The sequence below is a fragment of the Drosophila elegans genome, unplaced genomic scaffold (assembly GCF_018152505.1).
Source record: "Drosophila elegans isolate 14027-0461.03 unplaced genomic scaffold, ASM1815250v1 contig_208, whole genome shotgun sequence".
Taxonomy (NCBI): Eukaryota; Metazoa; Arthropoda; class Insecta; order Diptera; family Drosophilidae; genus Drosophila; species Drosophila elegans.
In genome coordinates, this window is record NW_024545578.1 from 19389418 (window position 1) to 19407030 (window position 17613).

The window sequence follows — 17613 nt, forward strand, 5'->3', positions numbered from 1 at the left end:
CCGCAGAAGACCTTCAACTTTTGGACCCACTCACCCCCGTGGGCACTGTTTCTTCCGCCTGGGAATTAATTGCGGCATAAAGCAAACATTTTGCGAGTCAATGTACATAATTTGAAAATCGTGCCAAAATAGATGCCATAGCAAACTCAATTTGCAGGCAGCAGGTGCAAGGAGTGCAGGGGGGAGCTCTCGGAGCTCTCGAAGCACAGGCAACACCCCCGCGAAAATCCAGTCAGATATATGTCTGCTGCTGGTTGTATCCACTGTAGTCATTTGTCTGCATGTCGCTTTGTTGAATTGTCTATTTGTTTGCCAAAAAGTGCCATGAAGACAACTCGTTGTTTGCTGCTGCGCTGCCCGAAAGCAATTTCATTTGCTGCCGCCGCCGCTGCTGCAACAAATTACTATCATTGCTGTTAATAGTTCATTAAGTCACGGACGGGAGATGTGGAAGCCATGTGGAATCACGGCTACACGGAACGTGAAACCGTAAAGCGAAAAACGTAAATAGTAAATAGTAAAACGTAAAACCCACTTCAATCCGCCGCACCGCACAGCACCGCACTTCAAGTGGCAGAATAATTGAGTGAACGGCAAGATAAACATTTCAATTTCGTTATTAAGTCATCAATTAGAGGAACCCAAATCGAACTGCAGGGTGATTCGGTTTTGATTTGAACTCCCGACCGGCAAATTGCCAACCATAAAAGTTTCGCAATTAAAACGTTGCAATAAAATGCGACTCTTTTGTTTCTGGGTTAGCATTTTATCGTTGGGCTCCATTGCTTTATTGCTAGTCATATGGTATTACAAAACATTATAATCTATGTCTATTTATATTACTTAAAGTAATAGCTAGTTAATGTATAAATGTGTATATCTGTTGAGGCAATTGGTTTTTATACCTATTTTTTACAAAGATTGTTTTGATGAGAATATATGGGGATAAGCAATAATAGAATATATTTCTAAAGTCTGTACATGCATATAGGCGCTCTTTTATTTAAAACATATAGATTAAGTTTATTTATGGCAGTTACTTGTTTATAGAAAAATGTAAATTTGATATTTGAATAACCACAAAAAGAAAATAACTAATTAAGAAGGAACTCGTTATAGCAAATATCGCAGCGTTCGACTGTTTGATGGCTTGCCTGCGACAAATTCAGAGGATTTCCCATCAATGCTGCTGGTTTATTTTCCTTTCCAAGAGATCCTCCGTAATTTTTTCTCATCACCCAAGGAGAAGTCCGTCGAGAACTGAGCAGGGAAGCTGTATAAGTGTGCCTGCCAGGACTGCAAGACCGCAGGGAATGCAGAGTGGCCGTAGATCCTCTGAGGATCTCCAATCTGGCCAGTGCCGCTTCCAAATCTGAGTCCTCGTAGCCCTCCATCACTACTTGATCCGGTGACTGGGTAAAGGATTTCATACTGGGTGTATTCAGACTGCTCATGGGTTGGATTATCACATCCAAATTGCCACTGTCTGAGGATTTGGCGCTGGAAGCACGCGATGTGGATGGTGATGGCATCTTTGAGGTGGAAACCGCAGCTTCTGGGGCTTCTGTCTTTTGAGGTGTATGAGGTATGAGGTTTGTTCGGCTTTGGGTTTCGCTACTGAGACTGAGATCTCGCTGAGGTAAATGTTCCGAAGAAATATGGTGTGATTGGCTGAGCTTCTCTGGCAGTTCATGGGCTTCATTTGTTTTTATAGGTTGTGATATTCTAAAGGGACTCTTATCTACTGTAACTGAACCAAATTCCATAAAAGACTGTTCTCTAGATCGGACTATCTGCTGTGCCATTGATTTTTGAACTCTTATTGGACTTTTATCTTCTCTGAAGGGATAAAATTCAGTATAGGAAGGCTCTCTAGATCTAACAGCATCCTTTTGTACTCTTAATGGACTCTTATTTTCTCTTAAGGAATCAAATTCAATATAGGACGGCTCTCTAGATCTAGCAGCATTCTTTGTCGAAGATTTTTGTACTCTTAGGTGACTTTTATCAGTTTTCCGGGACTCAAATTCTGTGTAGGATGGCTCTTTGGAAGATATATGCTTAGAAAGATGTTGTACCTTTGTTTTTGATTCTATGACAGGACTCCTTTGAGACCTTAACGAATCAAACTCAATTAAAGATGTTTCTCTAGAACGACCTAATTCCTTTGATAAAGGCTTTGGAATACCTAACGGGCTTTTATCCGCTTTGTTTCTTGGATGGTGTTGAGCTTTTGGTTTTAATCCTCTGAAAGGACTCTTTTGTAACGCATCAAATTCATTCAAAAATGGTTCCTGGGTGACCCTTAAAGGACTCTTGTTGGTTTTATGGGAGTCAAACTCCAAATGCGATGATTCTCTGGAAGAAATATATTTGGAAGTCTGCTTCTTGGATGGCTTTTCCTTTGTTGGGGTTATGGGTTGTACCGCTCGACGACCTCCGGTAACTAGAAGTTTCTCTCTTTCGGATCTCAAGGGCTGTGGGATAACCCCAGTGCTCATCCTGCGGCCATAACCGGGTTCCTCGGCCAGACGAGCCGGTCTGCCTCTCCCCCAACCGGAAATCCTTTCCGCTGGAGCCCTTTGGATCCCGGACCCAATGCGATTGGTCACTGGAAGACTGATGCGTTCGCGGTGTGGATTAAAATCAAAGGTCCTGGAAGAAGCGGCATTCGAGAGCCTGGAACTGGACCTTGAAATACTACCCGGCTGTTCGGAGCCCACGAACTTGGCAAACTCCCGCTGACCTCGACGCGTTGGGGCTGGAGTTATGTGGCCGCTGGACAAATCCGATTGAGAGGCACTCTGCGAGTTTCCACCGCTAAAGTGACCATCATAGTGGTTCGGCTTGTCCCGCAAACTCGTGTGATCCTGGTACACGGAGAACTTATTTTGGCTGTGGGCAAAGCTCTCATACGGCTTGAACTTCTTGCTTTTGGCCAATTGATCGGCGAACTTTTCCCACTCAGTAGTACTGGGTCTCTGCTGCTCTTGATCCTTTTTATCCTTTCCCAAGGACTTGCGACGCACTTTACGAGATCTGGAGGTTTTGTGAGTGAGTGTGTAAGGAATCGAATGCGGAAAGGTGTTGGTGTGTTAGTGAAGAGTCATCTGGATTTTATCCTTTATTGTGAGGTACTTAAGTTGTTTAGTAAGTGTCTGTGTAATGGTGGATTTTGCAAAACTTTTCGCATATATATACAAAATTGTTAAGCTGGACTCCATTTATTTAAATAGATCGGTACGAAAAATCTACTTAAATATTTGGATAAATTAGATTTTGTATTTTTTTTAACAATTCAACTTGCTTTACTTTAACAATTTATCTTGCGTACATTTCAATTAAAAAAAATAGGCATTCAACAATTTAAGAAGTGAATTACTATTGCTTGTGTGGTAAAAGGTTTATTATATATTATTAAAGGTTTATTAAAGGTTTTTCAATAACATAATGTTTTTCTTTAACTTTTAATATTGCTATCGCTGACATTTTCCATTTATTTACATATACCATATTTTAGCTTTCCTAGTTTTGCAAAAACACACATATCCGGCTAGCCGAACAAACTATAGATAGCCGTGTAAAATATTCAAAATATATTACCAATACTACATACAAGACTTTGCTGTTGCTTTTCTTGTTAGTTTGATTTGCTGATTTGGTCGCAAGTAAACAAAGGCAGGGTATATGATATGTACATAGAAGTAGAGTAAGTTTATTTACAATTTACATACAAGTCAAGAAGAGAGACAGAGAAGGAGAAGATAGTAATATGTTGATTAGGCTATAATAAATGTAAATATCGGGATGCTACGACGAGAACTACGAATCATAAGCGAACGTTGCAGGTACAAACTACGCGAAAACTTCAGGGTGCAGTGGCGCTACGGATTTACGGATTTGCGATGGGGCTACGGGGTTACGGTTACGGGTTAGCGGTTACGGATTTGCGATGCATCAGGTGCTCTCTAGGCCTACTTACTCCACGGGGGCGGAGGGCTCCGTTGGAGGGGCCTCAGCTGCAGGAGCGGATGACTCGGCGGTGGTGGCAACAGCAGGTGCCTCTGCCACCTGAGAGACCTCGGCACTCAGCTGGACCATCTCCTCCAGCGAGGGCTTCGGAGTGGGCGGACTCTCCTCCTCGTTGGCCAAGGCTCTTTCGATCTCGGGCTCCGGGGTCGAAGTCTTCAGGCTATCCGCATCTTCCTGAAGTTGGGGCGTCGCAGCCCGAGAATTGCTCAGCTTAGCCGCGGCCTCCTTTGCCTCGGGCTTTTCATCGGACTCGGGAGGCTTTTCCAGGTGCAGACCCTCCATCACCTTGTGCTTGGCCTCGTCCAGAGCCTGAGTGCCCTCCTTGAAGGCGTTGCCCAGCTCGTTGGTAATTCCCGCCACCGCCGTGCCAACGGTCTCCTTGGCCGTGTCCAAAGTGGTGGTCAGCGTCGCAGAGGCTTCTGCAAGGATCAAGGGGAATGGAAGCACTTTTATTTGCCATTTCCTTAGAGGAGTGCTACAGTAAAGTACACAAATGTGCAGTTCAAAAAATATTTGGATAGCCGCAAAGAATAAATGTCCGAGGACAAGCAAATGTGTAAAATATAAATCGTAGGATTTAAAAAAAATATTTTCTTTTTTTAATAAACAGAAACCAATAACGCTTTAAAGTCCTGCATTGCTAATATATTGAAGGTTTAAATGTTATTTATTTAGCCTTTAACATATTGTTTTAAATAAATGTCTTACAGCTAAAAAAGCACTGATCGTTTTTCTAAAAGATTTGAAATGTCTATAAATTTTTGTATCTTCTTTATAACACAGAGAACATAATACCGACTTAATAATACAATAGTACTTTTCCTCAGTGCACATGTACGTATTATATTTTTAAGTCAATGTTTTGCTCTAATTCGTTGACGGCTCGGTCACGCAACCAAGTCGTTTTTCTTCATATGCGTTAAATAAATGTATAAAAATATGGTCGGCTGATGGCAATTGGAGGCAGCTTTCACTTGCGACCCACTGCGGTGGAAAGGCGAAAAATCAGGCCGAAAGGCTCGGCGACACGCATTGCGCTGGCCAATTGTCCTTTATTACGTGGCTTGTTATTATAATAATGCGAAATGCGAGCACATTTATTACCTACATTGTGCCTGGATGTATCGAATTTCTTTTTGGCATTAAGTGGGAATTTACTTGCTCGTTGCTGGTGGCTGTAAATTAACTGGATTTAATATTGATTTGGGCAAGGGCCTTGACCCCTTACAGACGGCTTGTAAACTTTTTAAAATAATTGTAAGTAGTGAACTCTTTTTAAAAGTCATTAGTTCATTGGTCATTGTAATAATAAGTTCGTTTTTATTTATGTATTCTTATACGTTCTATACATAATAGATTATTACGAGTGCTCAGAAAATTCTATTGTATATTGTCCAATTGACCTATGTTAAATGTCATCTAACAACAAAAAAAAACTTGCATCTCTTTGGGTAGATCTAGGCCTATATTAGTCTGAACATTAAGTATACGCCCCGAATATCGAGTATACGTTTGCTGGCAGCTTGGAATTTCCCTTCGACTGCACACTCTTAAATGTCATCTGCTGTCCAAAACCAACTAATGGCCAACTAGGATTGGTAACACACACACACACACACTCACACACCTTCTACGGCGGCCTCGCCCTTCTGCTTGACATGGCTGGCGGCTTTCAGCATTTCGCTGCCCGCAGTTGCAACCATGGGAGTGCTGCTGGCACAGCCCATGACTTCTTCTCAATACTCGCCAGACAATCGCCGAATCATGCCGAATGGGGCCGGGAATCGATGTGGACTGTTCACAGACGTCGAGGATTTATTAATAACGAATATGAATATGAATTTGGAATGAAAAATACGCCCGCCTTTGGTCACGAACTCAACGCAACTGAACACTGACCCAAAACATTCGCTGCTAAAGTGAAGGGTCAATTCGGCACTCGACCACCTCCGACATTCTCCTTTCAGATCCCTACCATTGCCATTTGCTGGGCACGCAACAGGACCGGAGTGCTCTGCTCTGTTCTGTTCTGTTCTGAACTGAACTTAGCTGGACAAGACCTAGACCACTCCGAGCTCCACAGTTTGCATGTGCGTTCGCACTTCAAGTGAAGTCAAATTGTTGAGGTCATGCGCGTTGGGCGCACACTTACCATAGTTATAGTACGTAGTTATAGGCCAACGCTAAGGGGTTCTAGGTCTGGCCCAAAAAAAGGTGAGGTGTGCACGTGCAGGGACCTAGACCAATGCATACCTGGTGCCAATGTTCATTAATATTTGAATATAATTAATTTAAATAATAATTTGTAGTGGTAGCTTTAAATCAACAAACATCAGAATAACAATAAAATGTTTTTGCTAATAAGAATATTTATTTAAGTTTAATTTACCAAAAACATTAAATAAATGCATATGTTTTCTGTTTTTGCATTATAGTACAGAAAAAAGGTCGTTGGATTGTTCTTTGTACTTTCACTTACTTTATATATCAATTAAGCTACTAATATTTATAAATCTATTAATTCTACTTGATGTTTATAATAAGTTATTTAACAACATTTTACTTCAAAGTGAAATATGCGGGAACAGTCTTAAAACTTAATGCTTAAATTGGTAAGCTGAAAATATGTTGTACCCAATTTTAAATAATAGTACATCACAATTAGAAATTGTGCCAAGGAATAATTTTATATTGTTATATAATTTTTTGTTACAATTTACGGACAAACATCCTTTGAATTAAGTGTACAATAACAATACAATTCATTGTATCATTATTTTAATATGAGGAATATTTTATATTCAGCTAGAATTTTTGGGTCAATTGTGTACGGATCTTGAGCAGTTCTTGAAGACAAGTATACTCTCGTAACCCATAGGTACCTGGCATAAAAACAAAAACAAAATAAGGGAAAGTGAAAACAAGGCTTCATGTAGGTAATTGTTTGTGTGTGTGGGGCAGGGTGTCCAGATACGCTTAGTTTGCCCCATAGGTGGCGTGCCTTCGATTCCGCACTTGACGTGGGCTTGTGTGTAGGTCTGTTGGTCAATAAAAGCTTCATGCGGTTATTATTTTTAGAACGCTGCACGATTTTCAATTGTTGCTCTAATTTCCATATGGGTTTTTGCCCGTGCCCATGAATGAAGCGAAATATCCGGCTGGGTTGACAGTCCCAATCAGATAAGAGGTATGATATCGATTCGCCATATTCTGTTGTATGCAAATGCAGATTTGCAGCTAGTTTTGGCTCAGACCCACACCGCTTACAATTGCCCAGAGATGTTCGCAGACGGCCCTTCGCGAAAAATGATTTTTGATTTATTTTAGAGTGTACAGTCTTTGGTTTTTTTTTCGCAATCGATTGGCTCTTGTGGCGCTGAATGCCTATTTCTGCCGTTCGGTGATTTATGTCAGTCAAGCAGTGACAGCGCTTTTCATGAGCCAATAAAGTTGTCCATGTCGCTTTGTCATATTCATATATCATGGCCGTACACCCGGGGACTTATGTCATATGGTCCAAGAGCCCCAAAACTGGAGTACGAGTATCGCACAGAGCCTGCGCATAAACGAAGCCTAAGTGCGCGATCGAGAGACGTCGTCCGAGATGGTGACGGTGACAAAACACAATTTGGCCGGGCCAAACAAACAGACAGACAACTGAAACAAGTACAAACAAAGCAGCTCGAAAAGTCGCATATAAATCAGCACACGCAGCTGGTTCATTAGACTCTCCGTTCGGGCTCTTGGATCTGCCATTTGGCCTGACATTAATTATATAAGCTAAGCGACGCTTAATTATGTGCTCAACAATAGACCAAAAGTGCTCAAAACCCAGTCGACCACTCGCGTGATGTAATGCCCTCCCTATGCGAAAGTTTTGCCTGTCAAAAACTATGCAAGTACCCCGAATAAAGCTGGGTAATTAGGTTGTTGATGACCTCCGAATTTGACAAATGGGTCTCATTGGAAACAACATTCCGTCTTGTTTGATTTCATACAGAAATTGGAAAACGCTGCGTTTACAATGCTTGTTTTCCCAAAAAACACTAAAAAACTTATAATGGAAATAAAATAAAATCAGACCAAGGCAAAGAAAAAACAAATCATACTCGGGATATCGATCCCTTGAGAGTCGGCTTCCTGGTCTAGACATCTCCGACCGCTAGACAACGGTTTTTAAATACATCCTTTTTCATAATAAGAACATTTTTTCTCAAACTCAAAATTCAAGTACACATATTCTTAATTTAAGTTTTTTATTTAATTAGTACAAACATCCTCAATGCGAGTTAAATAGAAAATTTTCTATTTCTGAACGTCAAAACTGCCTCTGTGTAGTCTTATAGATTTTAAGCATAAACGGTTTTGTATAGGCGTGCTTTTTTATATATAATAATAATACCTTAATTTCTTTAATTTTTTAAATCAACTAAATCTTTTGTATACCCCAATAAAATAAGTGTTGAACATGTGTCATTTGAAAAGCCACCATAATCTTTATGGCTTTGCCCCATTAACATGTTCATGTCCCATAAATATGTTGGGAAAAAAAGATTTACACGAACATCGTAAAAATTTATTAATATTTTCAGGTATATAAAAATTTGACCCAGGAAGCTAAACTCAAATAGAAAGGGGGTGATAAAGATGTTCACAAGAACCGAATAAAGGGCTGTACAATGTGGGCGGCGAAATATGTTTTATGCGCACTGACAACCCACCATTTTGTTGCATCAAATTGTGGGCAGAGATCTAAAAAGTCTTAAAAAAAGTTCATACATAAACTGTTCCTACCTGTTGGATACGGTGGAGACCCTTTGCAATGTATTTAAATACCCTTAACAACAAACTTAGTTTTCCAGAGGCTTTAGATTAAACGATTTATTTATGTAACGGCATTCCAGCTAATATCAATAATTTTAAAGACTTACACATCTGACAGCTGCTGAAGGATCATTGCGATCAAGTTCAATGGATGACGGAACCTCATTAATTCTCGCAGCCCAATGCTAATGATAATACCATCGGTAAAAATAGCTTCCCTGCTTACATCTCTCTCTCTGGTGACATTTGTTCGCTCTCGCACTAATTTGCTTTATGATATCAATGAAATATCAGCATATATATATACCCATAAACTTTTATATATTTTTGGAGACACGGAATATATATGTTTTCCCTTCGAGAAAAGTCGGATTTTCTTCGGCTCTTCAGTCTTTCCTTGGCTCTCGACGGAAACGGTGCGTTCTCTTTAAAATAAAAAGATTCTAAATTTTGTATTCTTTAAAACTACGGAAAGATATATACATTGTATTATTAAATTTTTCAAATTAACTAAGCCATTAAATTATTCGAGAACTCTCATTATGAAAAGTGCTTGGCTTTACTGTAAAACTGTCCCTTTTAATTCCATGAAATACTTATGAGTATACGTAAAAAGTGTTGAACATGTGCTATTTATAAAGCCGCCTTAATCTTAATGGCTTTGCTCCTCTATATATCTCTTACATATATATATCTTGTCCCATAGATAAATTAAAGAACAAATAAAAAAAGAAACGAATGACGGGAAATTCAAATAATATTTTCTTTTTTATAAAATCCAAACCCAAGAAGTCATCAAAAGTGAGAGTGGAAAGGTGTAAGGAAGCTGTTCTGAAGGGATCGTGTATAGGGCTGCAGAATGTGGGCGGCTAAATATGTTTTATGCGCGCTGACATGCGTTGCATTTGCTACAGGTAAGTGTGGGCGGATCTTTGAAATATGTCATGAATGTGTGGAAAGGGAAATTTATTGGATAATTTAGGAGGAATTTTCGGATTATAAGCGATTATTACAGTGTATCTTGTGCCAATTTCGTTATACTTATCCAATAGTTGTAAAAATATCTTAATGAAAAAATAAAGATTTTATCAGTTATAGAATAGCTCCATTAAGCACCAACTTTAAAAAATAGATAGTTTGTAACAGTTAAAAACTAACATATATGTTTTTAATTGTTAATAGTTTTATAAAACACCTTAAAGTACTTCTAATGTATAAGTCTTTACAAAATTCACCAGAGATCAAACCTAGATTTATCGGTACAGCTGGACTCCCTGATTCCCAAATTTGTTGTACTGCAGCTTTTTTTTTAATTTATTACTTTTTTCACCCAATTTAACATACAAAATTTTAAGTGATTCATTGGAACGTATTTATAAATTTATTTCAGTATATCAGTTCGTCATAAAAACTTAGCTTTTACTTTGGTTTTACATTTTTTTTCCTTTTCGTCCATAAAAATGTCCACAAAATGGTCATAAAAGCCATTTGACTTAATTGCTTATGGAGCATGTATAATATAAATTTATATTTTTGTGACACGTTTTCGCAGGAAAATATTGTGTTATCCAGTAGTCATGGCTAACACGAGGCACCTATTCACCTAAACAAAATATTACTCACCAAATTACCGGCCGGCGTTTGGGAAAACATGCATACATATATGCCGATCGTAAATCAAAACAGAGAAAATCCCAAAATGAAAAATTAAACTCAAGAAAAAAAGCGGAAAAAGCTAGAATGGCAATGAAAAATCTATTGGCAACGAGTCAACTGATTGATTCACCCAGTTTTTATGGGTTTTCCTCTAAAGTAGGCGAGTGTTTTAGATTTTATTTGAGGCTCTTTTTTATATCTGGATGAGTGGGAACAGCTGTTTGAGGTATTAACTGAGAAATAAATTTTTTTATTATGTCGTATAAGGTGTATGGTAAAATAAAATAGTGTCCCTGGTACACGAAAAGACTTTTAAAAGCATAAAGTATTGATACCCTATTTAAAGCAGGATTTTTTAGATTACGCTTTATTTAAAAAGTAATTTTTAGAATTACATGGTTTTTTTATTATTTCTTCTTCTCACCTTTTTAAAATATATTTCCTATTTTCTCAATAGCCTCTTCAAACTCTGACCGCAAACGGAGAAATAAAATGGATATACCTGAAGAGCCCAACGTCTCGGTTGCCTTTGCTAGCAGTCTGGATACGAGCTGCGCGGCGGCCAAGATCATGCCGCCGGAAATTAGTTATGGTAGGGTGGTTCTATTCGATCGCCGTCGGAAGGGCAAAAAGGTTTTCCTAGTCGCCTACTTCGCCTGTAACGAAAACTACAGTTTCGAAAATGAAAACACAGCCATGTTCTGCTCAAATGAGAAGTGGTTGGGGGAAATACCCACTTGCATTCCCGAGCCGGATTATACAGAAATTGAGGATGATGGGGTAGAAGTTGATGAGGAGGATGATCTCGAGGAGTACGACACGGTTCCTACCGACGATGAGATTGCTGAGGATGGGGTTGAGGAGTCGCAGGATAGTGATAGGGAGCCGCCACCACCACCACCACCGCCGGTAAAGGAAAGCGCTGTACCAGCAGTAGTATCTGAATCCCAGCCAGAACCAGAAATCGTTATTCATATTAATGAAAGCGAAACAAATCAATCAGAAGCGGGCGCTCAAACTCCCCAGGAAACTGAGCTCCAAGCTCCCGAAGAACCCACAGTGGAACGATTCCCGGAAACTGATCCTAAGACTTCCGAAAACGTTATTCCTCAGGAAGTGGCAACCGAGGAAATATCACCCAACAATACATCTGTTGCGCCCACAAAAGACATCTATGAACCCACCCTATTGGACAACAACTGTGGGCCGGATAATGGCGGTTGTGCCCACATATGTAAGAGATTGCTTTATCCAGATGAAAACGAACCCGTTCAAAAATGCGACTGTCAAAAGGGCTACACCCTAGATCCCAACGACTATACCAGCTGTCTAGGTGGGTATATGACTTTTGGGGTAAATTGATTAGCATTAACAATATTACCTCTCAACAGATATCGACGAGTGCCAGGAGTCGAATGGCGGTTGCTCGGAGATTTGCGAAAACATGCCTGGAGAATACAAATGCTCATGTCAAGCTGGTTATCAAATAGATGCTTCTGATGGAAAAACTTGTGTGGGTATGTGAAATATAAGTGTTGGAGCCCTGCATTCAACATTTTTAAATGGGTTATATTCTCGTCAAGAATTGACGATATTTTATCTCGGTGATGTTATAACAAGATTTTTTTAAATGTCTTTTATCATTCTGTTTAAAGAAGGAAAATTTATCATCTGAAAGTTATTAAAAAATAATAATTCTTGAGGAGATGAGCCATTACTTTCTGTCACAAAATTAAGTGGTTTGAATCTGCAAAAACTTTGATAGTTAAATAATAATTTAATTTAGAGACTATTGTAAGTAATGTAATTTCCATAATTCACTCAGTTCTATTCACATTCATTTATTATGATAACGCAAAAGGGATTTAAATGCAATCATGCACACAACAATACACAACCATAAAAACATGTATTGATCACTTGATATCATTTCAGATATTGATGAATGTGCCCATAGCGAGTTGTCATTGGATTGTGCAGAAGGCTGTGAAAATCTGCCTGGCTCCTATCGTTGTGTCTTGCCACTGGGAGAAAAAGTTGAAGCGGTGGAGGAGCCCAAACTGGAGGTCATCGATATTCCGGTGACCAAAACATGCAATCCAGGCTTTAAGCTTTCCGCCGATGGCAACGACTGTCTGGACATAGACGAGTGTGAGGTGAAGGATCCCCAGAGTGCCGTTTGTCAGCAGGATTGTGTGAATACGGTCGGCTCCTTCCGTTGCTACTGCCGTGAGGGTTACCATTTGCTCGAGGATCAGCGGAGCTGTGCCCTGGATGGCTGTGCGGATCTGGACAAGCCCGAGTTAAATCGCACTCGATGTGCCCACGCGTGCGAAGATCTGCCCGAGGGTAACTACCGATGCACGTGTCCCAAGGGCTATGAGCTTTCCGAGGATCAGCACTCCTGCCTGGTGGAGGAATCGGTCTGCTCCAAGGCGAAGGGAAGTGAGAGGTGCTCGCCGGGAACCTGTGCCCCCAGCGAGGACAACACTAGCTTCAGTTGCATCTGTCCAACGGGCTACCGCAGCGAGGAGTTCGCCTGCCACGACATTGACGAGTGCGCCGATTCCTTTCACCTGTGCAGTCACACCTGCCGGAACACCCCGGGCGGCTATCAGTGCCTGTGTCCCGAGGGACTCAATCTGGTCGAGGAGTACACCTGCGTGGCCGAGGATCGCTGCAAGGTGAACAACAATGGCTGCGAGCAGATCTGCCTGACGGCCAGAGGAGGAGCCTGCTCCTGCCGCGAAGGATTCCGCCTGAGTGCCGATGGCAAGAGCTGCGAGGATGTGGACGAGTGTCAGGTGGACAACGGTGGCTGCCAGCAGGTGTGCCGCAATCTGCCAGGTTCGTATGGGTGTTTGTGTGCCGCCGGCTATGAGCTCCTCAAGCTGGACGGCTTCCGTGGCTATTGCTTCGACATCGACGAGTGCTCGCAGGGAACGCACGCGTGCAGCGACCAAATGCTTTGCGAAAACCTCAATGGTTCATACACCTGCCTCTGCCCACCCGGCTATGCCTTAGGATTGGATGGCCACATCGCCGCATCACTAAACTCCTCATTATCTCATGACTCAACCTCAACATCCACCTCACTTGAACCATCTCCATCTTCACCCACATGCTTGGACATCGACGAGTGTTCGTTGGCCAATGGGAATTGCTCTCACTTTTGCCAGAACGAGCCAGGTGGCTTCCAGTGCTCGTGTCCATTGGGCCATGCCCTGTCGGAGGACATGCACTCCTGCCGGGACATTGACGAGTGTGGCGACGACAATGGCCAGTGCGCACAGCTCTGCTTGAACCAGCCGGGGGGATTTGCCTGTGCTTGCGAGGCGGGCTACGAACTAACTTCCGATGGCTTCGGCTGCTCCGACATTGATGAGTGCTCGCTGAACTATGGCAACTGTAGCGACATCTGCATCAATCTTCTAGGTACCTATGCCTGTGCCTGCGAACGGGGCTACGAGCTGGCTGCGGACAAGAGGACCTGCCAGGATGTGAACGAGTGTGCCGGGCTCCTTTCCGGCGGCTGCTCGCACGAGTGCATCAACAAGGCGGGCACCTTCGAGTGCGGCTGTCCCCTGGGCTATGTCCTCAACGAGGATGGTCGCAGCTGTCATCCCGCTCTGGTTGGATGTCCTCCGGGCACCCGGCAGTCATCCAGCGGCTGCAGTCCGATTGTTTGTGGCCGGGGCTTCGTCCTCGGCGCCAATGACGAGTGTGAGGACGTCGACGAGTGCCTGGAGAAGAACGGAGGCTGTTCACATCGCTGTGATAATAGCGAGGGCTCCTTCAAGTGCAGCTGCCCACACGGCTACAGATTGGACTCCCAGCAAAAGATTTGCCAGGACATTGATGAGTGCGCCCAGGACAAGACCAGTTGCATCACCGGGAAGTGCATAAATGAGATCGGAGGCTTCCGTTGCGAGTTCAACAAGTTCCCTGACTTGCCAGACATTCCCTCCGTCTCAACGCTGCCTGAACTTCCCCAGCCGGACTCGAAGAAACCCAACTATCCTGACTTCTTCGAACTGTCGAATGAGATTCCCAAGAGTCCCAAGCAACCTGCCATCCCAGAGTTTCCAAGCCTCGAATTCCCCTCCTTGCCCAGATATCCACCAGATCTCCCAAGGCTCCCGCCACTTGGAGACCTACCAACTACCACCACAACCACCATCACCACCACGCAAGCACCATTTCCTAAGCTTCCTGAGGTGCCTAGAAGCCCTTGGTCAAACCCGATGCAACCCAGGGATCTCTGTCCTCGATTCCAGGCACCACGCAACGGCAGGGCCCACTGCAACAAGTATCGCCACAAGCAGAAGCTGTTTTACAACAGTCGCTGCCGGATTACATGCAACCCTGGATATGTCCTAGAGGGTCCAGCCATCAGGAGCTGTGGCGCAACTGGAATATGGGATGGTCCGGAGACCAAGTGCGTGGGTGAGTAACGCATTCGGTTAAGGGATTACCCAAGTTCTGTTATACCTCTTCTGTATTTCGCCACAGCTCTCAACCAGCCTCGCCTGCAGGGCCCAGGGATCTGTCCTGCTCTGAAACCCGCTCGAAATGGAGTCATTCAACCGCCCAGCTGCACCCAAGGTCCATCCAGATTCGGAGACATCTGCACGCTTCAGTGCAATCCCGGCTTTGTGTTCACTGGCTCCTTGCTGACCTCCTGCATGGTTTTGCAGGGCTGGTCCTGCGGATCCGATCTGAATTGCCAACCCTTCGATGGCAGTTTGTACGGCAGCCAGTTGAACTGGGGGCCTTGGAATATTCCACAGAAAGTGACACCCCCTCCAATCCAGGCTGTCCAAGGAAACAGACCCTATATCAAGTGTCCGGAAAATGTGGTGATCTTCCTGCATTCCGGCGAACAAAAGGCGCATGTAACACTGCAGCGACCCCAAACGAATGTGAAAAACGGTCGCTTGGTAGCCCATCCCACTTGGGCGGGTCAGCTGCAGGGTCATCTGCCAGCTGGAGTCCACAAGGTCGACTTCAGAATCATTGATCCGGAGGGCCAGCTATCAATTGGTTGTCACACAATCATCATTGTTAAAGCAGCGCAGTCTGTAGAAGCAAATCCTTTCAGCTTTTCCCCGCGAATTCGATCATCACTTCCCAGACCGGCTCCATTTCCTTTCTTAAGCACAAGCAGTTCAGCTGTTGGACCCTTTTCCACATTTTCCACGCACTCTCAGTCACCATCTTACTCGGGACTAGAACCTTTCTTTCCGGACACAGCTCCCAAGGCAGCTCCCTTTCCCACATTTTCCACCCACAGTTCACCTCGACAGCCCGAATTTCCGCGTAAAAGTACCTCAGATCAGTCGTCAATATACTCCAACTTGGAACCCTTTTCCCCGAAATCCGCTAAGCTAACAGCTTCTGGTCCAGTGGGTGGTAAAAGCACACGAGTGGACTTGGGGTCGGATTCCACGAACTATTGTCCACCTTCCATCGAGGTCCCTCTGAAGGAGCACCAGGGCCTGCGTTCGGTGGCCTGGGAGGAGCCGCGATTCGAGGGAAAACTGCTGAAAATCTACAAGTCACATGTAAGCATGGTTTTAATTCGGAAGGCCCAAAGGAAGCCACGACTAATGTTCGCACTTTTCAGTTTCCTGGTGCCCTGTTTAAGGAGGGAGAGCACACAATTAAATACGAGGCCACCACAACCGATGGAAAAACTCTAAGATGTACTTTCTTCGTTCGTGTCAAACGTAAGTAAATAAAACAGAGACCCTAATCATTAGAAATGATATAATAAAAAAACACAATTTTATAAAAATTTTTTAGCGAAAAAAATTTTAAAAAAACTTTACCAACAACATAACAAAACCTATTGACTCGCCTATTAAGCTAAAAAAACAAATCTCTTTCAAGAATAGTGCAGAAAAAAAGTTAATTGACTTTGAGCTACATTTTTTGATCGAAAAAAATATTATTTATATTGTGAGCGATCGAATAAGGCTTAAAAATAGTTCTTAAGCTGTGCATTTTGTTTTCAATAAAATAAATAACAAATATTTACAATCTCTAAAATAAAGTTTAAGAAATACTCATGAAAATATCCGTATAAATAGTATAGGCTGTAAAATACTTGACAAATCACTATTATACGCTAACATTAAAATTGAATTTATTATTTAAAGGCAATATAAAAGTATTAATAATTAAAGAAAAAATTGAGCCCACAATAAAGGACTTACATGTATTAGCAATTTCATAAACTGATGCTTAAACTATTTTAAGATAAGATGTTTTTTATTATTATTCTTTATTTTTTACAGCTGCTTCTCCCTCTCCGCCACCAATTCTGCCAGAAATCAGCTTTGATTTAGATTCCGAATCTGCGCCCGCTCAACTCCGTCAACTGGGTGACCCCGGGACCTATGTCATCTGTCCGGATAAGGAGCCCGTCCGGGTGACTGCCGATCAATCCGTAAGTCGGACCCGCCTCCAACTTACCTATATGTTATTCTTATTCTGATATTTTTGTAGGTCGATCTGCCCGTTGGCTGCACTCTGAAGAACGTGCGCCCGCAATCAAGTCCTCTGAAAAACCTGAAACGGGGCAAACTGACCTCGCTCTGGCATCGTTATACCCACTTCTGATGTCAGTCATTACTTTGTAAACTATTTAAAACTATTTGCTATGTAGTGCTAACTATTTGATGCGCAATTTATGCAAACATTTTTGTACGACTTTTATATGATAAACTTATAATAAATATTTTAAAATAAGCACAACTTTTGTTGAAGGGCGTATAATTGGGTTATTTAATTTAATTTAATTAATTTATTTATTTAATTTAATTTATTTATAACATTTGGTTTTCGGTGGGAAGAGCAACATATTAAGGCATATTTAACGAACAATTTGTTTTATACCAACCAACTGTTATTGCTTTTAACTGAGTTTTCATATACTCTTTTATACTAACTATTTTAATCATTAGTTACCTACCCATCTCCTAAAAGGGTATGCGATCTTCGATCTTCTCTTCCAGCGCTCGTATTCCCAGTATTGTATGGTGTTCACTTTCAATTCGGCCAAGAATAATGGCAATTGTGGGACAGGTAAACAACATA

The 17613-nt window shown here is 42.1% G+C and overlaps 2 protein-coding genes across 6 annotated transcripts; one reads left to right on the forward strand and one right to left on the reverse strand.

Moving 5' to 3' along the window:
- Positions 1 to 783: 783 nt before the first annotated feature.
- LOC108142260 (brain acid soluble protein 1 homolog) lies at positions 784 to 5958 on the reverse strand. 3 transcript variants are annotated; one of them, XM_041708120.1, is made up of 4 exons: positions 5932 to 5958; positions 5660 to 5826; positions 3983 to 4451; positions 3694 to 3911 (listed from the first exon to the last, which is right to left on the reverse strand). In XM_041708120.1, the coding sequence occupies exons 2-4, from the start codon at positions 5757 to 5759 to the stop codon at positions 3893 to 3895; spliced, it is 588 nt and encodes a 195-aa protein (XP_041564054.1). In that variant the 5' UTR covers positions 5760 to 5826; positions 5932 to 5958; the 3' UTR covers positions 3694 to 3892. The 3 variants fall into 3 exon arrangements, with proteins under 3 accessions (XP_017121469.1, XP_041564054.1, XP_017121468.1); XM_017265980.2 differs by lacking the exons at positions 3694 to 3911; positions 5932 to 5958 and adding an exon at positions 784 to 3039 and having other exon boundaries at positions 5660 to 5903; XM_017265979.2 differs by lacking the exon at positions 5932 to 5958 and having other exon boundaries at positions 5660 to 5903.
- A 3265-nt stretch (positions 5959 to 9223) lies between these two features.
- Positions 9224 to 17265, forward strand: LOC108142758 (sushi, von Willebrand factor type A, EGF and pentraxin domain-containing protein 1). Of its 3 annotated transcripts, XM_017266793.1 has the most exons (10): positions 9224 to 9272; positions 9646 to 9770; positions 10970 to 11845; positions 11904 to 12029; positions 12448 to 13359; positions 13948 to 14958; positions 15025 to 16076; positions 16139 to 16241; positions 16812 to 16963; positions 17023 to 17265. In XM_017266793.1, the coding sequence occupies exons 2-10, from the start codon at positions 9716 to 9718 to the stop codon at positions 17134 to 17136; spliced, it is 4401 nt and encodes a 1466-aa protein (XP_017122282.1). In that variant the 5' UTR covers positions 9224 to 9272; positions 9646 to 9715; the 3' UTR covers positions 17137 to 17265. The 3 variants fall into 3 exon arrangements, with proteins under 3 accessions (XP_017122282.1, XP_017122280.1, XP_017122281.1); XM_017266791.1 differs by having other exon boundaries at positions 12448 to 14958; XM_017266792.2 differs by having other exon boundaries at positions 9254 to 9272; positions 9649 to 9770; positions 12448 to 14958.
- Positions 17266 to 17613: the final 348 nt, after the last annotated feature.

Excerpts from the sequence above, each read along its gene's own strand:
- LOC108142260 (XM_017265980.2), bottom strand. The coding sequence starts at position 5,759 with ATGGGCTGTGCCAGCAGCACTCCCATGGTTGCAACTGCGGGCAGCGAA. Across the intron at positions 4,452-5,659 it reads GGGCGAGGCCGCCGTAGAAG|AAGCCTCTGCGACGCTGACC; the intron begins GTGTGTGAGTGT and ends TGATCCTTGCAG. Across the intron at positions 3,040-3,982 it reads GAGCCCTCCGCCCCCGTGGA|ATCTCGTAAAGTGCGTCGCA; the intron begins GTAAGTAGGCCT and ends CAAAACCTCCAG.
- LOC108142758 (XM_017266791.1), top strand. The coding sequence starts at position 9,716 with ATGTGGGCGGCTAAATATGTTTTATGCGCGCTGACATGCGTTGCATTT. Across the intron at positions 9,771-10,969 it reads ATGCGTTGCATTTGCTACAG|CCTCTTCAAACTCTGACCGC; the intron begins GTAAGTGTGGGC and ends TTTTCTCAATAG. Across the intron at positions 16,077-16,138 it reads TGAAAATCTACAAGTCACAT|TTTCCTGGTGCCCTGTTTAA; the intron begins GTAAGCATGGTT and ends CGCACTTTTCAG.